This window comes from Salvelinus fontinalis, chromosome 11 (genome assembly GCF_029448725.1).
Source record: "Salvelinus fontinalis isolate EN_2023a chromosome 11, ASM2944872v1, whole genome shotgun sequence".
In the NCBI taxonomy this organism is placed as follows: Eukaryota; Metazoa; Chordata; class Actinopteri; order Salmoniformes; family Salmonidae; genus Salvelinus; species Salvelinus fontinalis.
The window spans coordinates 46,834,112-46,860,980 of record NC_074675.1 but is presented as its reverse complement, the minus strand read 5'-3'; the positions used below and the strand labels follow the sequence as shown (position 1 = coordinate 46,860,980).

The following is a 26,869-nucleotide window of genomic DNA, read 5'->3' as shown; positions in this document are numbered from 1 at the left end:
AGCTACCAGATACAGTGCGGGTATAGCTTACAGCTACCAGATACAGTGCGGGTATAGTCTACACCTACCAGATACAGTGTGGGTATAGCCTACAGATACAGTGTGGGCATAGCCTACAGCTACCAGATACAGTGTGGGTATAGCCTACAGCTACCAGATACAGTGCGGGTATAGCTTACAGCTACCAGATACAGTGAGGGTATAGCTTACAGCTACCAGATACAGTGCGGGTATAGCCTACAGCTACCAGATACAGTGTGGGTATAGCCCACAGCTACCAGATACAGTGTGGGTATAGCCTACAGCTACCAGATACAGTGCGGGTATAGCCTACAGATACAGTGTGGGCATAGCCTACAGCTACCAGATACAGTGTGGGTATAGCCTACAGCTACCAGGTACAGTGCGGGTATAGCTTACAGCTACCAGATACAGTGTGGGTATAGCCTACAGCTACCAGATACAGTGCGGGTATAGCCTACAGCTACCAGATACAGTGCGGGTATAGTCTACACCTACCAGATACAGTGTGGGTATAGCCTACAGATACAGTGTGGGCATAGCCTACAGCTACCAGATACAGTGTAGGTATAGCCTACAGCTACCAGATACAGTGCGGGTATAGCCTACAGCTACCAGATACAGTGTGGGTATAGCCTACAGCTACCAGATACAGTGTGGGTATAGCCTACAGATACAGTGTGGGTATAGTCTACAGCTACCAGATACAGTGTGGGTATAGCCTACAGATACAGTGTGGGTATAGCCTACAGCTACCAGATACAGTGTGGGCATAGCCTACAGCTACCAGATACAGTGTGGGTATAGCCTACAGCTACCAGATACAGTGCGGGTATAGCCTACAGCTACCAGATACAGTGTGGGTATAGCCTACAGCTACCAGATACAGTTTGGGCATAGCCTACAGCTACCAGATACAGTGTGGGTATAGCTTACAGCTACCAGATACAGTGCGGGTATAGTCTACAGCTACCAGATACAGTGTGGGTATAGCCTACAGATACAGTGTGGGCATAGCCTACAGTTACCAGATACAGTGTGGGTATAGCCTACAGCTACCAGATACAGTGTGGGTATAGCCTACAGATACAGTGTAGGTATAGTCTACAGCTACCAGATACAGTGTGGGTATAGCCTACAGCTACCAGATACAGTGTGGGTATAGCCTACAGCTACCAGATACAGTGAGGGTATAGCCTACAGCTACCAGATACAGTGTGGGTATAGCCTACAGCTACCAGATACAGTTTGGGCATAGCCTACAGCTACCAGATACAGTGTGGGTATAGCCTACAGCTACCAGATACAGTGTGGGCATAGCCTACAGCTACCAGATACAGTGTGGGTATAGCCTACAGCTACCAGATACAGTGTGGGTATAGTCTACAGCTACCAGATACAGTGTGGGTATAGCCTACAGCTACCAGATACAGTGCGGGTATAGCCTACAGCTACCAGATACAGTGAGGGTATAGCCTACAGCTTCCAGATACAGTGTGGGCATAGCCTACAGCTTCCAGATACAGTGAGGGTATAGCCTACAGCTACCAGATACAGTGCGGGTATAGCCTACAGATACAGTGTGGGCATAGCCTACAGCTACCAGATACAGTGTGGGTATAGCCTACAGCTACCAGATACAGTGAGGGTATAGCCTACAGCTACCAGATACAGTGCGGGTATAGCTTACAGCTACCAGATACAGTGCGGGTATAGTCTACACCTACCAGATACAGTGTGGGTATAGCCTACAGATACAGTGTGGGCATAGCCTACAGCTACCAGATACAGTGTGGGTATAGCCTACAGCTACCAGATACAGTGCGGGTATAGCTTACAGCTACCAGATACAGTGAGGGTATAGCTTACAGCTACCAGATACAGTGCGGGTATAGCCTACAGCTACCAGATACAGTGTGGGTATAGCCCACAGCTACCAGATACAGTGTGGGTATAGCCTACAGCTACCAGATACAGTGCGGGTATAGCCTACAGATACAGTGTGGGCATAGCCTACAGCTACCAGATACAGTGTGGGTATAGCCTACAGCTACCAGATACAGTGTGGGTATAGCCTACAGCTACCAGGTACAGTGCGGGTATAGCTTACAGCTACCAGATACAGTGTGGGTATAGCCTACAGCTACCAGATACAGTGCGGGTATAGCCTACAGCTACCAGATACAGTGCGGGTATAGTCTACACCTACCAGATACAGTGTGGGTATAGCCTACAGATACAGTGTGGGCATAGCCTACAGCTACCAGATACAGTGCGGGTATAGCCTACAGCTACCAGATACAGTGTGGGTATAGCCTACAGCTACCAGATACAGTGTGGGTATAGCCTACAGCTACCAGATACAGTGTGGGTATAGCCTACAGATACAGTGTGGGTATAGTCTACAGCTACCAGATACAGTGTGGGTATAGCCTACAGATACAGTGTGGGTATAGCCTACAGCTACCAGATACAGTGTGGGCATAGCCTACAGCTACCAGATACAGTGAGGGTATAGCCTACAGCTACCAGATACAGTGTGGGTATAGCCTACAAATACAGTGTGGGTATAGTCTACAGCTACCAGATACAGTGTGGGTATAGCCTACAGCTACCAGATACAGTGTGGGTATAGCCTACAGCTACCAGATACAGTGAGTGTATAGCCTACAGCTACCAGATACAGTGTGGGTATAGCCTACAGATACAGTGTGGGTATAGTCTACAGCTACCAGATACAGTGTGGGTATAGCCTACAGCTACCAGATACAGTGTGGGTATAGCCTACAGCTACCAGATACAGTGTGGGCATAGCCTACAGCTACCAGATACAGTGTGGGTATAGCCTACAGCTACCAGATACAGTGTGGGTATAGCCTACAGCTACCAGATACAGTGTGGGTATAGCCTACAGCTACCAGATACAGTGAGGGTATAGCCTACAGCTACCAGATACAGTGTGGGTATAGCCTACAGCTACCAGATACAGTGTGGGCATAGCCTACAGCTACCATATACAGTGTGGGTATAGCCTACAGCTACCAGATACAGTGTGGGTATAGCCTACAGCTACCAGATACAGTGTGGGTATAGCCTACAGCTACCAGATACAGTTTGGGCATAGCCTACAGCTACCAGATACAGTGTGGGTATAGCCTACAGCTACCAGATACAGTGTGGGCATAGCCTACAGCTACCAGATACAGTGTGGGTATAGCCTACAGCTACCAGATACAGTGTGGGTATAGTCTACAGCTACCAGATACAGTGTGGGTATAGCCTACAGCTACCAGATACAGTGCGGGTATAGCCTACAGCTACCAGATACAGTGAGGGTATAGCCTACAGCTTCCAGATACAGTGTGGGCATAGCCTACAGCTTCCAGATACAGTGAGGGTATAGCCTACAGCTACCAGATACAGTGCGGGTATAGCCTACAGCTACCAGATACAGTGCGGGTATAGCCTACAGCTACCAGATACAGTGTGGGTATAGCCTACAGCTACCAGATACAGTGTGGGTATAGCCTACAGATACAGTGTGGGCATAGCCTACAGCTACCAGATACAGTGTGGGTATAGCCTACAGCTACCAGATACAGTGCGGGTATAGCTTACAGCTACCAGATACAGTGAGGGTATAGCTTACAGCTACCAGATACAGTGCGGGTATAGCCTACAGCTACCAGATACAGTGTGGGTATAGCCCACAGCTACCAGATACAGTGTGGGTATAGCCTACAGCTACCAGATACAGTGCGGGTATAGCCTACAGATACAGTGTGGGCATAGCCTACAGCTACCAGATACAGTGTGGGTATAGCCTACAGCTACCAGGTACAGTGCGGGTATAGCTTACAGCTACCAGATACAGTGTGGGTATAGCCTACAGCTACCAGATACAGTGCGGGTATAGCCTACAGCTACCAGATACAGTGCGGGTATAGTCTACACCTACCAGATACAGTGTGGGTATAGCCTACAGATACAGTGTGGGCATAGCCTACAGCTACCAGATACAGTGTGGGTATAGCCTACAGCTACCAGATACAGTGCGGGTATAGCCTACAGCTACCAGATACAGTGTGGGTATAGCCTACAGCTACCAGATACAGTGTGGGTATAGCCTACAGATACAGTGTGGGTATAGTCTACAGCTACCAGATACAGTGTGGGTATAGCCTACAGATACAGTGTGGGTATAGCCTACAGCTACCAGATACAGTGTGGGCATAGCCTACAGCTACCAGATACAGTGAGGGTATAGCCTACAGCTACCAGATACAGTGTGGGTATAGCCTACAAATACAGTGTGGGTATAGTCTACAGCTACCAGATACAGTGTGGGTATAGCCTACAGCTACCAGATACAGTGTGGGTATAGCCTACAGCTACCAGATACAGTGAGTGTATAGCCTACAGCTACCAGATACAGTGTGGGTATAGCCTACAGATACAGTGTGGGTATAGTCTACAGCTACCAGATACAGTGTGGGTATAGCCTACAGCTACCAGATACAGTGTGGGTATAGCCTACAGCTACCAGATACAGTGTGGGCATAGCCTACAGCTACCAGATACAGTGTGGGTATAGCCTACAGCTACCAGATACAGTGTGGGTATAGCCTACAGCTACCAGATACAGTGTGGGTATAGCCTACAGCTACCAGATACAGTGAGGGTATAGCCTACAGCTACCAGATACAGTGTGGGTATAGCCTACAGCTACCAGATACAGTGTGGGCATAGCCTACAGCTACCATATACAGTGTGGGTATAGCCTACAGCTACCAGATACAGTGTGGGTATAGCCTACAGCTACCAGATACAGTGTGGGTATAGCCTACAGCTACCAGATACAGTTTGGGCATAGCCTACAGCTACCAGATACAGTGTGGGTATAGCCTACAGCTACCAGATACAGTGTGGGCATAGCCTACAGCTACCAGATACAGTGTGGGTATAGCCTACAGCTACCAGATACAGTGTGGGTATAGTCTACAGCTACCAGATACAGTGTGGGTATAGCCTACAGCTACCAGATACAGTGCGGGTATAGCCTACAGCTACCAGATACAGTGAGGGTATAGCCTACAGCTTCCAGATACAGTGTGGGCATAGCCTACAGCTTCCAGATACAGTGAGGGTATAGCCTACAGCTACCAGATACAGTGCGGGTATAGCCTACAGATACAGTGTGGGCATAGCCTACAGCTACCAGATACAGTGTGGGTATAGCCTACAGCTACCAGATACAGTGAGGGTATAGCCTACAGCTACCAGATACAGTGGGGGTATAGCCTACAGCTACCAGATACAGTGAGGGTATAGCCTACAGCTACCAGATACAGTGTGGGTATAGCCTACAGATACAGTGTGGGTATAGCCTACAGCTACCAGATACAGTGTGGGTATAGCCTACAGCTACCAGATACAGTGCGGGTATAGCCTACAGCTACCAGATACAGTGCGGGTATAGCCTACAGCTACCAGATACAGGTTGGGTATAGCCTACAGCTACCAGATACAGTGTGGGTATAGCCTACAGCTACCAGATACAGTGTGGGTATAGCCTACAGCTACCAGATACAGTGTGGGTATAGCCTACAGCTACCAGATACAGTGTGGGTATAGCCTACAGCTACCAGATACAGTACGGGTATAGTCTACAGCTACCAGATACAGTGCGGGTATAGCCTACAGATACAGTGTGGGCATAGCCTACAGCTACCAGATACAGTGTGGGTATAGCTTACAGCTACCAGATACAGTGCGGGTATAGTCTACAGCTACCAGATACAGTGTGGGTATAGCCTACAGATACAGTGTGGGCATAGCCTACAGTTACCAGATACAGTGTGGGTATAGCCTACAGCTACCAGATACAGTGTGGGTATAGCCTACAGATACAGTGTAGGTATAGTCTACAGCTACCAGATACAGTGTGGGTATAGCCTACAGCTACCAGATACAGTGTGGGTATAGCCTACAGCTACCAGATACAGTGAGGGTATAGCCTACAGCTACCAGATACAGTGTGGGTATAGCCTACAGCTACCAGATACAGTTTGGGCATAGCCTACAGCTACCAGATACAGTGTGGGTATAGCCTACAGCTACCAGATACAGTGTGGGCATAGCCTACAGCTACCAGATACAGTGTGGGTATAGCCTACAGCTACCAGATACAGTGTGGGTATAGTCTACAGCTACCAGATACAGTGTGGGTATAGCCTACAGCTACCAGATACAGTGCGGGTATAGCCTACAGCTACCAGATACAGTGAGGGTATAGCCTACAGCTTCCAGATACAGTGTGGGCATAGCCTACAGCTTCCAGATACAGTGAGGGTATAGCCTACAGCTACCAGATACAGTGCGGGTATAGCCTACAGATACAGTGTGGGCATAGCCTACAGCTACCAGATACAGTGTGGGTATAGCCTACAGCTACCAGATACAGTGAGGGTATAGCCTACAGCTACCAGATACAGTGCGGGTATAGCTTACAGCTACCAGATACAGTGCGGGTATAGTCTACACCTACCAGATACAGTGTGGGTATAGCCTACAGATACAGTGTGGGCATAGCCTACAGCTACCAGATACAGTGTGGGTATAGCCTACAGCTACCAGATACAGTGCGGGTATAGCTTACAGCTACCAGATACAGTGAGGGTATAGCTTACAGCTACCAGATACAGTGCGGGTATAGCCTACAGCTACCAGATACAGTGTGGGTATAGCCCACAGCTACCAGATACAGTGTGGGTATAGCCTACAGCTACCAGATACAGTGCGGGTATAGCCTACAGATACAGTGTGGGCATAGCCTACAGCTACCAGATACAGTGTGGGTATAGCCTACAGCTACCAGGTACAGTGCGGGTATAGCTTACAGCTACCAGATACAGTGTGGGTATAGCCTACAGCTACCAGATACAGTGCGGGTATAGCCTACAGATACAGTGTGGGTATAGTCTACAGCTACCAGATACAGTGTGGGTATAGCCTACAGATACAGTGTGGGTATAGCCTACAGCTACCAGATACAGTGTGGGCATAGCCTACAGCTACCAGATACAGTGAGGGTATAGCCTACAGCTACCAGATACAGTGTGGGTATAGCCTACAAATACAGTGTGGGTATAGTCTACAGCTACCAGATACAGTGTGGGTATAGCCTACAGCTACCAGATACAGTGTGGGTATAGCCTACAGCTACCAGATACAGTGAGTGTATAGCCTACAGCTACCAGATACAGTGTGGGTATAGCCTACAGATACAGTGTGGGTATAGTCTACAGCTACCAGATACAGTGTGGGTATAGCCTACAGCTACCAGATACAGTGTGGGTATAGCCTACAGCTACCAGATACAGTGTGGGCATAGCCTACAGCTACCAGATACAGTGTGGGTATAGCCTACAGCTACCAGATACAGTGTGGGTATAGCCTACAGCTACCAGATACAGTGTGGGTATAGCCTACAGCTACCAGATACAGTGAGGGTATAGCCTACAGCTACCAGATACAGTGTGGGTATAGCCTACAGCTACCAGATACAGTGTGGGCATAGCCTACAGCTACCATATACAGTGTGGGTATAGCCTACAGCTACCAGATACAGTGTGGGTATAGCCTACAGCTACCAGATACAGTGCGGGTATAGCCTACAGCTACCAGATACAGTGTGGGTATAGCCTACAGCTACCAGATACAGTGCGGGTATAGCCTACAGCTACCAGATACAGTGTGGGTATAGCCTACAGATACAGTGAGGGTATAGTCTACAGTTACCAGATACAGTGTGGGTATAGCCTACAGATACAGTGTGGGTATAGCCTACAGCTACCAGATACAGTGTGGGTATAGCCTACAGCTACCAGATACAGTGTGGGTATAGCCTACAGCTACCAGATACAGTGTGGGTATAGCCTACAGATACAGTGAGGGTATAGCCCACAGCTACCAGATACAGTGCGGGTATAGCCTACAGCTACCAGATACAGTGCGGGTATAGCCCACAGCTACCAGATACAGTGCGGGTATAGCCCACAGCTACCAGATACAGTGCGGGTATAGCCCACAGCTACCAGATACAGTACGGGTATAGCCTACAGCTACCAGATACAGTACGGGTATAGCCCACAGCTACCAGATACAGTGTGGGTATAGCCTACAGCTACCAGATACAGTGTGGGTATAGCCTACAGCTACCAGATACAGTGAGGGTATAGCCTACAGCTACCAGATACAGTGCGGGTATAGCCTACAGCTACCAGAGACAGTGAGGGTATAGCCTACAGCTACCAGATACAGTGTGGGTATAGCCTACAGCTACCAGATACAGTGTGGGTATAGCCTACAGCTACCAGATACAGTGAGGGTATAGCCTACAGCTACCAGATACAGTGCGGGTATAGCCTACAGCTACCAGATACAGTGAGGGTATAGCCTACAGCTACCAGATACAGTGAGGGTATAGCCTACAGCTACCAGATACAGTGAGGGTATAGCCTACAGCTACCAGATACAGTGAGGGTATAGCCTACAGCTACCAGATACAGTGTGGGTATAGCCTACAGATACAGTGTGGGTATAGCCTACAGCTACCAGATACAGTGCGGGTATAGCCTACAGCTACCAGATACAGGTTGGGTATAGCCTACAGCTACCAGATACAGTGTGGGTATAGCCTACAGCTACCAGATACAGTGTGGGTATAGCCTACAGCTACCAGATACAGTGTGGGTATAGCCTACAGCTACCAGATACAGTGTGGGTATAGCCTACAGCTACCAGATACAGTGTGGGTATAGCCTACAGCTACCAGATACAGTGTGGGTATAGCCTACAGCTACCAGATACAGTACGGGTATAGCCTACAGCTACCAGATACAGTACGGGTATAGTCTACAGCTACCAGATACAGTGCGGGTATAGCCTACAGATACAGTGTGGGCATAGTCTACAGCTACCAGATACAGTGTGGGTATAGCCTACAGCTACCAGATACAGTGCGGGTATAGCTTACAGCTACCAGATACAGTGCGGGTATAGTCTACAGCTACCAGATACAGTGTGGGTATAGCCTACAGATACAGTGTGGGCATAGCCTACAGTTACCAGATACAGTGTGGGTATAGCCTACAGCTACCAGATACAGTGTGGGTATAGCCTACAGATACAGTGTGGGTATAGTCTACAGCTACCAGATACAGTGTGGGTATAGCCTACAGCTACCAGATACAGTGTGGGTATAGCCTACAGCTACCAGATACAGTGAGGGTATAGCCTACAGCTACCAGATACAGTGTGGGCATAGCCTACAGCTACCAGATACAGTGTGGGCATAGCCTACAGCTACCAGATACAGTGTGGGTATAGCCTACAGCTACCAGATACAGTGTGGGTATAGCCTACAGCTACCAGATACAGTGTGGGTATAGCCTACAGCTACCAGATACAGTGCGGGTATAGCCTACAGCTACCAGATACAGTGTGGGTATAGCCTACAGCTACCAGATACAGTGTGGGTATAGCCTACAGCTACCAGATACAGTGTGGGTATAGCCTACAGCTACCAGATACAGTGTGGGTATAGCCTACAGCTACCAGATACAGTGCGGGTATAGCCTACAGATACAGTGAGGGTATAGTCTACAGTTACCAGATACAGTGCGGGTATAGTCTACAGCTACCAGATACAGTGTGGGTATAGCCTACAGCTACCAGATACAGTGAGGGTATAGCCTACAGCTACCAGATACAGTGAGGGTATAGCCTACAGCTACCAGATACGGTACGGGTATAGCCTACAGCTACCAGATACAGTGAGGGTATAGCCTACAGCTACCAGATACAGTGTGGGTATAGCCTACAGCTACCAGATACAGTGCGGGTATAGCCTACAGCTACCAGATACAGTGTGGGTATAGCCTACAGCTACCAGATACAGTGTGGGTATAGCCTACAGCTACCAGATACAGTGTGGGTATAGCCTACAGCTACCAGATACAGTGTGGGTATAGCCTACAGCTACCAGATACAGTGCAGGTATAGCCTACAGCTACCAGATACAGTGTGGGTATAGTCTACAGCTACCAGATACAGTGCGGGTATAGTCTACAGCTACCAGATACAGTGTGGGTATAGTCTACAGCTACCAGATACAGTGCGGGTATAGCCTACATAATGAGATTATTATGGACAAAAAAAGCTGTTGTCTTTACGACAGCCAATCGATGATCGTGGCACCAGAATAACCTTCCTGAGTGGCGCAGCGGTCTAAGGCACTGCATCTCAGTGCTAGTTGCATTACTACAGATCTCGGGTTGTATCACAACCGGCCGTGATCCTGGAGTCCCATAGGGCGGCGCACAATTGGCCCAGCATTGTCCGGGTTAAGGGAGGGTTTGGCCGGGGTAGGCCGTCATTGTAAATAAGAGTTTGTTGTTAACTGACTTGCCTAGTTAAATAAAGGTTAAATCAAAATACATTTTAAATAAGACCCCTGATATTACTTATAATGGAGCATCTAGCTTCAAGCAGCCACTTTCACCATCCTGTAAAGTTCATCATAACTTATTTCATCTGGAGCCTAATAAACTGCATGCTTGCCTTAATCGTAGTGGGTTGACCACACAATGTCAGCGCGTGATTTTGATGTGATGATTATTATATCAATATTTGAGCATGAAGGCATTTCCACCGCCATTTCCTGCATAATTCATTTTACAGACACAAAAACAGCTCACCTTGTGTAGCGTATTTTGTTTTGTCGACATTTGGAAAGTTTACCTCAAGTCTCTCTTTTTCCAGCCGTCACTCTTTGTTTCTACCTGTCTCTCTTTCTACCTCTCCCTCTCTCTCCCCACAACCACCTGCTCCTCCTCCTCCTTTTCATGCTCTTCTCTTCTCTTTCTTCTCTCTTTCTTCTCTTTCCTCCTTGTTACTCTGCCTTCATCTGTCACTTCCCCCACCTCCCTCTGTCTCCTTCATGTTCCAAGAATCTCATGAAAAGAAGTGACAAATTACTTCTCTCTCTCTCTACCCCCCCCTCTCTCCAGATATGGGGCTTCTACAAACAGGGATACAAGTGTAAAGGTAAGAGTATCAATACATTTATTTAACTTGAATAGCTCAAATAGCTACAACATGTCTATGAAATAAATGTTTTATGAATTCTTCCGCACATGGCGTCATTGAATTACCAATTCCCTTTGTTATCATCGATTGCAAACAATCATAACTCAAACCAAAGGTGGCTTTGAGCTTAATGTCAACGGCATGGAAACCATGGCAAATTATCAGAGTACATGACAGTATCTGCTTACAGGGCTCCCTATGTCAACACTTGAACAGAGCACAAAGGATCATCATTAAATGTGTTGACATTGGGAGCCCTGAATGAGGATAATGTAACGTAGTCTGACCATGTGTTGACATTGGGAGCCCTGAATGAGGATAATGTAAGGTAGTCTGACCATGTGTTGACATTGGGAGCCCTGAATGAGGATAATGTAAGGTTGTCTGACCATGTGTTGACATTGGGAGCCCTGAATGAGGATAATGTAAGGTAGTCTGACCATGTGTTGACATTGGGAGCCCTGAATGAGGATAATGTAAGGTAGTCTGACCATGTGTTGACATTGGGAGCCCTGAATGAGGATAATGTAAGGTAGTCTGACCATGTGTTGACATTGGGAGCCCTGAATGAGGATAATGTAAGGTAGTCTGACCATGTGTTGACATTGGGAGCCCTGAATGAGTCACCCTGGCAGACTTCCACTAGCTCCAACTCACCTTTAAGCATACAGCTGAACTCTGTCTGTACCACACTCAGTAGACTGTGTCTGTCTCTCAGGTTAGTGTCCCAAATGGAACCCTATTCCCTATGTAGTGCACTATTTTTGTTCCGAGCACTATGGGTCGTGGTCAAAAGTAGTGCACTTCGTAGGGAATAGGGTGCCATTTAGGGTGCTGGGTGTGAGTCCGGTTGTGAGTGTACCAGGCTGCTCTACTCTGCTGAGGGCCTTGTGTGGAATTCAATGAGAAGTCCCAGCCATTAATTTCCATTACCATTGTTGGCCCCAGTCACCGAGTGGGGGAGGCGGTGGCAACGGATAATTGAAATGAATTGGCGCAGAGCAGTAGTGATGAGTGTCTGACTGTGTGTGACAGAGAGTGTGTGGAGTCTCGATCAGTCTGGATGTTATATGGGAGAGAATACATTTGTTAAAACTAACTTTCACTGATGCTGACGTTTTACTGAGCGCAAAAGGTGTTTTGAGTCAGATTGTGCAAATGAATGAGTATAGGTGTGTGTAAATGAATGAGTATAGGTGTGTGTAAATGAATGAGTATAGGTGTGTGTGTGTAAATGAATGAGTATAGGTGTGTGTGTAAATGAATGAGAATAGGTGTGTGTGTAAATGAATGAGTATAGATGTGTGTAAATGAATGAGTATAGGTGTGTGTAAATGAATGAGTATAGGTGTGTGTGTGTGTGTGTAAATGAATGAGTATAGGTGTGTGTAAATGAATGAGTATAGGTGTGTGTAAATGAATGAGTATAGGTGTGTGTGTGTGTAAATGAATGAGTATAGGTGTGTGTGTGTGTGTAAATGAATGAGTATAGGTGTGTGTGTAAATGAATGAGTATAGGTGTGTGTGTAAATGAATGAGTATAGGTGTGTGTCTATCTAGGTATGTGTTTCATTACTCTGAATTTCTCTCACTGACCCCCTCGACATCCCTGCTCCCCCTTTTCTCCCTGGTCCTAGAGGGTCCTTTGTTGTCAGCTGTTGTCAGGGTCTGTCTGTCTGGCGGCGTGTGTGTGTGTCTGCACTGCGTGTAAGCGCACCTACCTCTCACCACTCACTCTTCCCTCTGCCCCAATGATTCTATTTGCGCCCATCCCTCTCTATCAAACGTTCCCTCTCTCTCTCTCTCCTCCCCATCCCCTCTCTCTCTCTCCTCCCCATCCCCTATCTCTCTCTCCTCCCCATCCCCTATCTCTCTCTCCTCCCCATCCCCTCTCTCTCTCTCCTCCCCATCCCCTCTCTCTCTCTCCTCCCCATCCCCTCTCTCTCTCCTCCCCATCCCCTCTCTCTCTCTCCTCCCCATCCCCTCTCTCTCTCTCCTCCCCATCCCCTCTCTCTCTCTCCTCCCCATCCCCTCTCTCTCTCTCCTCCCCATCCCCTATCTCTCTCTCCTCCCCATCCCCTCTCTCTCTCTCCTCCCCATCCCCTCTCTCTCTCTCCTCCCCATCCCCTATCTCTCTCTCCTCCCCATCCCCTATCTCTCTCTCCTCCCCATCCCCTCTCTCTCTCCTCCCCATCCCCTATCTCTCTCCTCCCCATCCCCTATCTCTCTCCCCATCTCATCCTGCATTCTTCCCTCGTTCCCTATCTTCCTTCTCACCCTTTCTTTCTACCTATCTCCTCCTCTTTCTCTGCCTATCTCTCACGTTCTTTCCGCTCCTCTTTCTCTGCCTATCTCTCATCCTCTTTCTCTGCCTATCTCTCATCCTCTTTCTCTGCCTATCTCTCATCCTCTTTCTCTGCCTATCTCTCACGTTCTTTCCCCTCCTCTTTCTCTGCCTATATCTCACGTTCTTTCCCCTCCTCTTTCTCTGCCTATATCTCACGTTCTTTCCCCTCCTCTTTCTCTGCCTATATCTCATCCTCTTTCTCTTCCTCTTTCTCTCCCTCTCTCTTACCCTCCTACTTCCCCTCCTCGGAATTTCATCCTCCCTCTCTCCCACTCACTCCCTCCGTCTCTCCCTCCCTCCGACAGCGTGTGGAATTAATTGTCACAAGGCGTGTCGAGGTCGTCTGGCTGTGGAGTGTCGTAAACGGACCAAGAGCATCAGCCATGAGCATGCCCCCTCCCTTCAGGCTCGCTCCTACAGCTTCCCCCTCCCGGCCAACACCCCACCCAGCCTACAGAACACAGGTGAGAGGACCCCCCCCCCCCCCCTCCAACCCCCAATCTGGTTTCACTAATACAATGGCCATATCTGACCACGATTCTTCAGATTTGGTGTCACTCAAAAACATCTTCCCCGGGAATGTGCCTGGCACAAATGCCTAGTAAATCAGGTCCAAAATCTCATTTGAAAACGGGTCCACCATTAGCATGTAGTTCAAATGAATGATTGGGTCGTTGTTAGTTTTGTTCGAGGATCCCTTGCATTCATTTTACCATGCTCACTATTCAAAGTGTCTGTGATTCCATTGGTGTGTGTTCTGTTTCTCCACAAATAGTTGTGACACGCAGACAAAGACATTTGGGGCATTCTTACCAGCCTGTGATTTGCAATGTAAATGTGACAAAAATCACAGCAACGTAACGAGCGGATGAATCATACATCAATCAATCAAATGTATTTATAAAGTCCTTCTTACATCAGCTGATGTCACAAAGTGCTGTACAGAAACCCAGCCTAAAACCCCAAACAGCAAGCAATGCAGGTGTAGAAGAAAAACTCCCTAGAAAGGCCAGAACCTAGGAAGAAACCTAGAGAGGAACCAGGCTATGAGGGGTGGCCAGTCCTCTTCTGGCTGTGCCGGGTGGAGATTATAACAGAACATGGCCAAGATGTTCAAATGTTCATAGATGGCCAGCAGGGTCAAATAATAACAATCACAGTGGTTGTCGAGGGTGCAACAGGTCAGCACCTCAGGAGTAAATGTCAGTTGGCTTTTCATAGCCGATCATTAAGAGTATCTCTACCGCTCCTGCTGTCTCTAGAGAGTTGAAAACAGCAGGTCTGGGGCAGGTAGCACATCCGGTGAACAGGTCAGGGTTCCATAGCCGCAGGCAGAACAGTTGAAACTGGAGCAGCAGCACGGCCAGGTGGACTGGGGACAGCAAGGAGTCATCAGGCCAGGTAGTCCTGAGGCATGGTCCTAGGGCTCAGGTCCTCTGAGAGAGAGAGAGAGAGAAAAAAAATAGAGAATTAGAGAGAGCATACTTAAATTCACACAGGACACCGGATAAGACAGGAGAAATACTCCAGATATAACCCTAGCCCCCCGACACAAACTACTGCAGCATGATTAATACATCCAGGCACAATTAAGCCGCTGGGAATGGACGGTTCCCTCTGTATAGCTCTGTGTTATAGAATGATATTGTTTTAGAGTTGTATGCCGTTCAACAATGCCCTTGTCTAATGGGGAGAGTATGTAATGATGTTCATGGGTGGACGAGACAGTAGACGGTAGTAACCATGGTCACTGAACTCTGTCTGTCTTTCTCTCTCTCTTTCTCTCTTTCTCCTCTCTCTCTTGCTCGCTCTCGCTCTCAGTGATTGTAGAGGAAGATCTCCAGGCAGTGGAGGAAGGTGTGTTTGATGTCCATCTATAACCAGATGATAACCAATAGGCAGACCTGGTCTGTTATGTCCCTTCAGGTAAAATGCATTCTGTAGCTACTATAATAGTTCATTTTGGAGGCCTTGGAAGATCACTAGCCAATGATTGAAGTGATTTAATGTGATTTCAATGAACAATCAATTCACGTATTCAAGTACCGGTAGTCAGATTAATGAATGACTTCTCTCTGATAACTTTCCTAGAAGTCCTGCGTACTCTGGCATTCATACAGCCAAACACTGCCAGGAGGAAACAACAGTAGTCGGGAGCCAGAAGCCTGCCGGGGTCTGTTCAGCAGGGTACAACGTTACATAGCGCAGATATAAATGTATCATCTAGTACAAATATGATTGTCTGTCGTGTAGAAGAGGGAGTCGTTTCAGCTCTATCTATTCCATTTCTATCTGCAACATTCAGACTGCCATTAGGTAGAACAGATATGATTGTCTGTCGTGTAGAAGAGGGAGTCGTTTCAGCTCTATCTATTCCATTTCTATCTGCAACATTCAGACTGCCATTAGGTAGAACAGATATGATTGTCTGTCGTGTAGAAGAGGGAGTCGTTTCAGCTCTATCTATTCCATTTCTATCTGCAACATTCAGACTGCCATTAATTAAGTAGAACAGATATGATTGTCTGTTGTGTAGAAGAGGGAGTCGTTTCAGCTCTATCTATTCCATTTCTATCTGCAACATTCAGACTGCCATTAATTAAGTAGAACAGATATGATTGTCTGTCGTGTAGAAGAGGGAGTCGTTTCAGCTCTATCTATTCCATTTCTATCTGCAACATTCAGACTGCCATTAATTAAGTAGAACAGATATGATTGTCTGTCGTGTAGAAGAGAGAACGTTGTCCACTTTATTCAAGGCATGTCACACACAGAGCGAGAGAGAGAGAGAGAGATGCCGCCACATAGTGGAAAAATACTGCAAATGCATACCTTACATTTACTCAAGATTTAAACTCCCTCAATTTAAGTGCATTTGTACGAAATGTCTTTCTGTGTTAAATCTATATTTTAAAATCAGTACGTAGGCCCATGTTTTCATATCTCTTACATAGTTTAAACACTGAATACAGACAATAAAATCCCATTGTGTTTAATGTAATGTTATTACCTTCAAGTCTAAGTGGTATGTTTCAGCTCTGCATTTAGCTACCTGTTGTTATTATTATGTCTATATCAATAACCTAAACGATGTCTCTCCAAAATATAAGAGGTGCTGTTATTGCCAAGAAAGAATGCAAAGGCTACATGCCACCTGGACTTCCAACTGCTTTCTCTGGAAAAAAAGCTTTTTCTTTGTCGGAGTATCTTGGTATCTTGCTTCTTTGTAAACGTTATGGGAGAAACTTTAAAACACACGGTGTGTTTGATGTCAGAGATGAAATGTTTCAGCTCCAGAACTACTGCTGCTTTCGTGGATTGGGTATCAAACCGCTATCTATCACAACAACAACAACAACTACTCATATGGACTGTGGAGCGTACATCCTGAATTTGAATAGCATTTGAATGCTGTTGTATTTTTGTCCTCCTGTTTACCTGAATATCAATGCTTTTCCTATGGTAATTTGACTGTGGTGTGTGTATGCACGGTATACTGTTGTAATACTGTTATGTTTCAGTGCACCGACACGGGACCTTTCCTCTCTCAGTAACTTTCAATGTAGTTTGAAACGGTGAATGTATCACATTGTCCTGAGAATTGACATCTATTTTAACGTCTATTTTAATACGAGACATGTAAGTCTATTGTCTTGTCAAGCATGCTTCAAGGGGATCCACATTTGCCAAAATGTCTCAAGTGTATTTTTAATGTCGCACGTATATATATATTTTTTAATGGCAACATGAAATCCTGTAGGCGAGAGACTCTCCTCAATGTATTAGTTTGGGGTCTGTATCCTCTGAGGGTCAGTCCCACAATGTTCGCTGTTTATGTATCTTTGAATGAAGTACTTCCTCTGGCTTTCATTAATACTGTATAGTATATCCTGCTTCTTTACTTATGTCCAAAACTAAACTGCCAGCCCTACCATGGCAGTTTCTCCTGGACAAGGGTATAATTTGTTACAGTAAGGGAACTAATGCTTTAATTTGATGTCATGTTGGTAACTCTGTGGACATGTCTCTGCTGTTCCTGTGTTAAATGCAGAATGCGTCACTCTGCTATTTGTTTTAAGAAAGATGTACAACATGAAAGGACTAATAGCACAGCAACCCAGTGACGCACCGTGTGTGTTTGTGACTCTTACAGAATTCATGCCCGCCACCCATTCCTTATTTAAAGTTTATATCTAACCCACTTTCCCTACCATCATATAGTTGCTTGACGTCCGGTATTGGAATTCTTAACCAGCCGGCCATGCGCTCTGTTATTACCAAAGAAACTAAGGGCTCTATTCAATCCGTATTGCAGAAGTTACAGCGTGATTGAAATTTAAAGGCAATGTTCCTGCGTTAGCCAAGACTGCATTCACCTTAAACGTAGTATGTGGCGACTCAATCGGAAATTAAGTTTGCATTTCTATCGGGCAATCTGTAACGCTCCAGCTTCGCCCTCATGTGGGTGCTAGCAAGCAGGCAAGGTAGTGCTAGATACCAACATCCAATCAAGCCGTGTCTGGAAGCTATAGTGAGCTTTGCTTGGACAATAGCGTTGCGATAGCGCAGAGTATTTGCATAAAGTTCAGCTTTCCCCAACTTTGGTCCTGCCTTGTTCAAGCTCCCTCGCCCATGTTCGCATCGCCCAACAGTCCCCCCCCCCCCGCACACTTCACTTCCCTCCTTTGAAAATGAACGGGCTCCGTTGTTTCATCGCCCCCCAATTTGTTATGTGGAAATGCACCGTCAGTCGATAACCTCTATTTGATTCCTCAGCTTCCATCTCACACATTGATTCATGCAGCTATTTCATCTGATGTTATTGTATTGAATATTTCTGAATTCTCTCATGTGGGATGAATGGAGAGTTCTTCTCACCTTGCAGTCTCTTAGTCTTGTTGCTTCATTGACTGAGCGGGGATGTTTCACTTATTTTCTTAGCTGAGGTGTAATTACATTAGCAGAGTTGTCAAGGACTGTCTGAACTGATTGTTAGAATGTCCTTAGAACACACACACACCGAGGCCTGTGTTCACGCCTGTACTAATCAAATGAATTAGGAATATAGTGAACTGATTACATCACAGTGCTCTTGTTGTGATTTTTGTCAAACTTTTGACCTCAGTTTTCTCTGTCTGAAGAGAAACCAATAACATTACTGTGATAGCAGTTTGATTTGTTTCCCCTCAAAGCTTAGATGCTTAGTATTTGTGTCTTAAGCATATTGGTAGTCATATCTCACATATTTGCCTTTATTCTTAAAAACCCTATAAACAAATCACAATTTTATCCAAACACTCAACCCACCCTCATATGCCTACTTCTAACATTCCTGTGTGTGTCCACGGTAACAGCATGATAGGAGTGTAGTCTGGCCCGTGATTGATACTTTCCACTCAGCTACATGAAGGCCCGGCCTGCTCCGTCGTTTAGCTGTGGCCCTGACTGGTATTGATCTCAGTGACGGAAATCAAATAGTACCGGAGCTAATTACATTGTAATGAAGGCTGCAGGAAATAGCCTGACGTTGTTAGCCAATCTCCATCATCGACCTTGATGTGAAGGAATTCCGTTTGGATCAAAAATGGATTCTCAGATCCTTGAGAAGACTGGTTCAGTAGAACAAGCTCTGTTGCTCTTCAGTCTACAATGTTTCAAACCTACGGTGTCCATATTAGGACAGCTTCAGTCTCAGCAGGAGTTGAGGATGTCCTAATATGGACACCGTACAGGCCCTATTTTGATATTCTGGTGTGGAGTGCACTTTAGAGCTGCGATCAATTTAGCTTGCCCGGTACAATGGAAGGAATGGAATAGTAAGGCACATCTCAAATACTATTTAAATACTGTATGTATTTCAATCAGCTCTGACTCATATGCCATCAGAATAATAGATGGTTATTAAAGAAAAGTACACTGAATGTACCAAACATTAGGGAAACACTTTGCTAATATTGAGTTGCACCCCACACTTTTGCCCTCAGAACAGTCTCAGTTCGTCAGGACATGGACTCTACAAGGTGTTGAAAGCGTTCCACAAGGATGCTGGTCCATGTTGACTTCAATGCTGTCTGGATGTTCTTTGGGTGGTGGACCATTCTTGATACACACGGGACACTGTTGAGCAGGAAAAACTCAGCAGCGTTGCACTTCTTGACACACTCAAACTGGTGCGCCTGGCACCTACTACCATACCCCGTTCAAAGGCACTTAAATCTTTTGTCTTACCCATTCACACATACACAATCCATGTCTCAAGGCTTAAAAATCCTTCTTTAACCTGTCACCTCCCCTTCATCTACACTGATTGAAGTGGATTTAACAAGTGACAACAATAAGGGATCATAGACTGACCAGGTGAATCAAGGTGAAAACTAAGTCATGGGAAAATGTTCCTAATGTTTTGTACACTGTGTATATTGTTTTGTAGGCTATGTTAGTTGCCATGGATGTGGATAATCTTGAGTGCCTGACAGGGATTTGATTCCATGTAGACTGTGTACATGTGTAAATTATATTGACATTGTTAGAGTGGTAGGTTTCTCATGTTCAGTATGTTGAACACATCATCGATTTGATGTCTACTCGTCAAACAGCTTGAGAAATTAGAAAACATACTCATACATGTACATTCACAGTCACAACCCGGGCCCCTAGTGGCACAGACACGTATATGCACCCACAGCAGTGTTACTAGTACCACAATAGACCACTTGATGGCGCTGTTGAGCTGTTAAAGGGATGGGCACTTACTCAGGGGCACAGTCATTGGGTGGAAAGAGCATTGCACATAAGAGGAAATGCATTATACATTTTCTGTCATGAGGAAATGGTAGCATTCGTATAAACACAAGTTAATAAACGTTTTGGATTAATGTAATCAGTCACTTTTTGCACTTAAACTCACCCCCCCCCCCCCACACGCACACAGGTTTGCTGGGTGTAAAGTCATTAAATATTAAAAGAAAACCAACAGATTTATTTTACTCTTATCACTGCCTGTCATTTGTTCTCTCACCCTTCCTCAGTAGTGATGTATGTTTGTTGATTGGTTTGGGGAGGGAGAGAGGAGGATCTTGAGTGGCATGGGCTTAATGTGTATGTTCCCACTCTGTCTCTCTATGGTACCTTATACACCACTGGAATATTGAGTATATGTTATGCCACACACTTTCCAGATAGAGCCTCAGTCTTTATGATTAGAGAGCGGATATTTTATTAGTTAACATTAGCTTCTCATCCTGTCCACTTAAAAAAAAACTGTTATTTCTGACAGTATCTTCCTTTTTTGGCTGGTGAGCACACTCTCACAGACAGACAGTGCTGCAGCCTTAATTGCACGAGACTCATTGCAAAACGTCCCAGTGCTCCTCACTCTAGGGTGCTAGTCTGCTAGAATCCTCATTATAAACTGGGTGGTTCGAGCCCTGAATGCTGATTGGCTGAACGCCGTGGTATATGAGACATCATAAAAGGGAATCAGTTAGTAGTATAAAGTGTCTATTTCTAATATTTGTCTTTTAGCTCCAGAAACCCAGAGGACCCTAAGACTGTCCTATCTGATCCCGCCTCCCCAAAACACACACACTCCTCTCATATCTTCATGTCTTCTTCTCATTTACATCTTTTCATTTAACAGAGTTGGTTGGGGTCGAGTTGAGAGAAAACCGTCACTGATACCGCAACGACCGTCAGTGGCCGGCTGGGATTGACACATAATCAATAACACTGCATCGGCTACTGGGACAGGGCGCATATTTAATATCCCTCGAGCTGCAGGATTGGAAGGCGAGGAGGAGGGGCTCGCCGCTCGCTCCTTGCCTGGGCCGTGCATTTGAGTGATGGGCCGGCAGATTGGATCTCCCGACCGAGGGATCAGCGATAGCATGCCTCTGACTTATCTAGTTACAGCTCCAGGCTGAGGCGCCGCTGGGCCCGGGCCTGTTGTCAATAGCTACCCGGGAGAAAGATGGTAAAAAAGAAGAGCAGCTTATTCCCTATTTGTTTCTGGCTCTGTATGTTCCCGCTGTCCCCTCTGTCTTCTGTGTTGTATCTGTGAGTGAGGTTGAGGTGTCTTCGGGCGCGGCCAAACTAGCCCTTTGATGTCATCCGTATCTGTGATTTCTAATGCTTTCTCAATGGGAGTCGTCCGTTAACGGTCAGCGGAGATGACGAGTCCAATATCCATACAATTTCCACGGGGAAAAAGTTCCGTTAGGTTTAACTTTTGACGGGCCGATGGATACGTTAGCCAATTAAAAGAGGAGCATGGACCAAAATGAATCCGTTCTAATTTGGTGTCCGTTCTCCACGGATCAGTTTGGCCAAAGCCTTAGGCCTATACTATACATAGGTTGTGTGGCTCAGTTGGTAGAGCATGGCACTTGCAATGCCAGGGTTGTGGGTTTGAAGAGTATGTATGCACTCACTACTGAAGGTCGTTCTGGATAGCAGCGTCTGCTAAATGACTGAAATGTAAATTGCTTAATACTATAAAGGCTGTCTCCTGTATTTTGAATCTGGGACTGGAAGAGGAGGATGAAGGTTTTGGGCAATGTAAGGATATTCACATAATGTCATGTCACCTTGACTGCATGTGTATGTCTTTGATAGGCAATATAAAGTATATTGTGCATAAAGTATATTGCTTATGTAATAACATGCATTTGACATGTTATACATGACACGTCTGTGGCAAAGCTTTTACTTCAAATGCATGTTAATACATAGGTCTGTACCAACTCCATGATGTCTCATTAGTTCATGCAAACTACAATTTTTGAGGATATAGTAAGTGGATGAATGTACAGTATGTTAAAAAGAAATGTCTGAGATCAGCTAGATTATACAAGATTCACTCGTCATATTAAGGAAGATTTCTGTCTCAGAAACCAGATTTATTCACTAAAGAAAGACAAGGCCTCTTCTTACAACATCACCAGACAGAGCTTCTTTATAACACCACAGAGCTTCTTTATAACACCACAGAGCTTCTTTATAACACCACAGAGCTTCTTTATAACACCACATGGCTTCTTTATAACACCACAGAGCTTCTTTATAACACCACAGAGCTTCTTTATGACACCACAGAGCTTCTTTATGACACCACAGAGCTTCTTTATGACACCACAGAGCTTCTTTATAACACCACAGAGCTTCTTTAAAACACCACAGAGCTTCTTTAAAACACCACAGAGCTTCTTTATAACACCACAGAGCTTCTTTATAACACCACCGAGCTTCTTTATGACACCACCGAGCTTCTTTATAACACCACAGAGCTTCTTTATGACACCACAGAGCTTCTTTATAACACCACAGAGCTTCTTTAAAACACCACAGAGCTTCTTTATAACACCACAGAGCTTCTTTATAACACCACCGAGCTTCTTTATAACACCACCGAGCTTCTTTATAACACCACATGGCTTCTTTATAACACCACAGAGCTTCTTTATAACACCACCGAGCTTCTTTATAACACCACCGAGCTTCTTTATAACACCACAGAGCTTCTTTATGACACCACAGAGCTTCTTTATGACACCACCGAGCTTCTTTATAACACCACAGAGCTTCTTTATGACACCACAGAGCTTCTTTATGACACCACCGAGCTTCTTTATAACACCACCGAGCTTCTTTATAACACCACAGAGCTTCTTTATAACACCACAGAGCTTCTTTATGACACCACAGAGCTTCTTTATAACACCACAGAGCTTCTTTATAACACCACAGAGCTTCTTTATGACACCACAGAGCTTCTTTATGACACCACAGAGCTTCTTTATGACACCACAGAGCTTCTTTATGACACCACAGAGCTTCTTTATGACACCACAGAGCTTCTTTATGACACCACAGAGCTTCTTTATGACACCACAGAGCTTCTTTATAACACCACAGAGCTTCTTTAAAACACCACAGAGCTTCTTTATAACACCACAGAGCTTCTTTATAACACCACAGAGCTTCTTTATAACACCACCGAGCTTCTTTATAACACCACCGAGCTTCTTTATAACACCACATGGCTTCTTTATAACACCACAGAGCTTCTTTATAACACCACCGAGCTTCTTTATAACACCACCGAGCTTCTTTATAACACCACATGGCTTCTTTATAACACCACAGAGCTTCTTTATAACACCACCGAGCTTCTTTATAACACCACAGAGCTTCTTTATAACACCACAGAGCTTCTTTATGACACCACCGAGCTTCTTTATAACACCACCGAGCTTCTTTATAACACCACAGAGCTTCTTTATAACACCACAGAGCTTCTTTAAAACACCACAGAGCTTCTTTATAACACCACAGAGCTTCTTTATAACACCACAGAGCTTCTTTATAACACCACAGAGCTTCTTTATAACACCACCGAGCTTCTTTATAACACCACATGGCTTCTTTATAACACCACAGAGCTTCTTTATAACACCACCGAGCTTCTTTATAACACCACAGAGCTTCTTTATAACACCACAGAGCTTCTTTATAACACCACAGAGCTTCTTTATGACACCACCGAGCTTCTTTATAACACCACAGAGCTTCTTTATGACACCACCGAGCTTCTTTATAACACCACCGAGCTTCTTTATAACACCACAGAGCTTCTTTATAACACCACAGAGCTTCTTTATGACACCACAGAGCTTCTTTATGACACCACAGAGCTTCTTTATGACACCACAGAGCTTCTTTATAACACCACAGAGCTTCTTTATAACACCACAGAGCTTCTTTATAACACCACAGAGCTTCTTTATAACACCACCGAGCTTCTTTATAACACCACCGAGCTTCTTTGTAACACCACAGAGCTTCTTTGTAACACCACAGAGCTTCTTTATAACACCACAGAGCTTCTTTATAACACCACAGAGCTCATAAGCTACATTATACACCCTCGAAAAACTCATTTGCGGACACAACAACAGCCATGTGTTTCGCCACTGGCATGGATTTGATGGGAACATTGTTGATCCCATCTTTAGCCTGAACCTCTCTGACTCCACCACACTGGTTATTATGGGAACATCGTTGATCCCATCTTTAGCCTGAACCGCTCTCAGACTCCACCACACTGGTTATGAAGGTCAACCCACACTGGCCATGGTTATGAAGGTCAACCACACTGGCCATGGTTATGAAGGTCAACCCACACTGGCCATGATTATGAAGGTCAACCACACTGGCCATGATTATGAAGGTCAACCACACTGGCCATGATTATGAAGGTCAACCACACTGGCCATGGTTATGAAGGTCAACCACACTGGCCATGGTTATGAAGGTCAACCACACTGGCCATGGTTATGAAGGTCAACCCACACTGGCCATGATTATGAAGGTCAACCACACTGGCCATGATTATGAAGGTCAACCACACTGGCCATGATTATGAAGGTCAACCACACTGGCCATGATTATGAAGGTCAACCACACTGGCCATGATTATGAAGGTCAACCACACTGGCCATGATTATGAAGGTCAACCACACCGGCCATGATTATGAAGGTCAACCACACTGGTCATGATTATGAAGGTCAACCACACCGGCCATGGTTATGAAGGTCAACCACACAGGTCACGATTATGAAGATCAACCACACTGGTCATGATTATGAAGGTCAACCACACTGGCCATGGTTATGAAGGTCAACCACGCTGGTCATGAGTATGAAGGTCAACCACACTGGCCATGGTTATGAAGGTCAACAACACTGGCCATGATTATGAAGGTCAACCACACTGGCCATGATTATGAAGGTCAACCACACTGGCCATGATTATGAAGGTCAACCACACTGGCCATGATTATGAAGGTCAACTACACTGGTCATGATTAATAAGGTCAACCACACCGGCCATGGTTATGAAGGTCAACCACACAGGTCATGATTATGAAGGTCAACCACACTGGTCATGATTATGAAGGTCAACCACACAGGTCATGATTATGAAGGTCAACCACACTGGCCATGGTTATGAAGGTCAACCACACTGGCCATGGTTATGAAGGTCAACCACACTGGCCATGGTTATGAAGGTCAACCACACTGGCCATGGTTATGAAGGTCAACCACACTGGCCATGGTTATGAAGGTCAACCCACACTGGCCATGGTTATGAAGGTCAACCACACTGGCCATGGTTATGAAGGTCAATCCACACTGGCCATGGTTATGAAGGTCAACCCACACTGGCCATGGTTATGAAGGTCAACCCACACTGGCCATGGTTATGAAGGTCAACCCACACTGGCCATGGTTATGAAGGTCAACCACACTGGCCATGGTTATGAAGGTCAACCACACTGGCCATGGTTATGAAGGTCAACCCACACTGGCCATGGTTATGAAGGGAGGTCAGTAAAGTATTTCTGAAGAAGATTCTTCCTCAAACATTTTGACATCTCTTCTCTTCAATTTCTACCTCTATTTCCTCATCCTTCATTGCTTCCTTTCTTTCCTCATCCTTCATCCCTCTCTTTACATTCTCTCTTCTTTGGTTCAACCGACAGCGTCAACCCACTTCCTGCTTATAGTACTGAAGAAAGAAAACACAGCCTTCTCGGCCAAAAAATAGTCACCGTGTTTCTTCATACTTAGCTGTGTAACCCACCTCGACGGTGGACACGGAACGCCAAGTAGCGGAACTAATACACCATAATGCTCCAAGTTAAAGACTCAGAAGTTATTCAGCCAAACTATTTCCCCCCCTTCTCATCAGATCAGACACGTATGAATATAATTGTGCGCCCAGAGAGATGGACGAAAGGGACTGTGTGGTGGTGGTGGTGGTGGGGGGGTGGTTGTGATGACGACTTTGACAGAGAAACAGACAGGGGGAAGCAATTATCCACAGGGTTAAGATGTGTTAAGAGGTATTTAAATTTAAGTGAACCCGTTGTTGCGGTTACGATCAGTTCACTTCACTTAGATTTATTAGGCTGCAGAGCCGAAGAGCAAAACCTCTTTAGTTGTTTTAAGGGAAAATGCCTTGGAGACATGTAAAACCATGGGTTTATTAAAGACCACTTAGACTCTGTTTATGAAAGCCAGATAACACCTCCAACGGATGGATTTAGACATTACAGATGTTGGATCTTAATTTGATCACACTTTTGTTTATGAGAATTTGTAGTGTATTTGATTTTTAAAAAGGCTTCTTAAGTTTAATTTCCACTTTGAAATGTCAGACTTGTATCAACCTCTACAAAAATGTCCATTAATTATAATCCACATAATAATTCTATCAGGAATCAAGGTAAGACCCAGATGCAGACACGTCGAATTGACAACATTCCAACAGGGGCAGGCAATAGACAG

General features: G+C 45.5%; 1 protein-coding gene across 5 annotated transcripts in view; it reads left to right on the top strand.

Annotated features, from left to right (window-relative positions):
• LOC129865842 (RAS guanyl-releasing protein 2-like) overlaps window positions 1-18,600 on the top strand; it is a 72,471-nt gene extending 53,871 nt beyond the window's left edge. For 4 of the 5 annotated variants that reach the window (XM_055938880.1, XM_055938879.1, XM_055938882.1 and 1 more), the window contains 4 exons: window positions 11,094-11,130; window positions 13,825-13,983; window positions 15,341-15,376; window positions 15,611-18,600. In XM_055938880.1, coding sequence (XP_055794855.1) covers window positions 11,094-11,130; window positions 13,825-13,983; window positions 15,341-15,376; window positions 15,611-15,669 — 291 coding nt within the window. In that variant the 3' untranslated portion in view covers window positions 15,670-18,600. Of the gene's footprint in view, window positions 1-11,093; window positions 11,131-13,824; window positions 13,984-15,340; window positions 15,446-15,610 lie in introns of all 5 variants that reach the window. The other variant, XM_055938883.1, reaches the window with a different exon arrangement.
• Window positions 18,601-26,869: the final 8,269 nt, after the last annotated feature.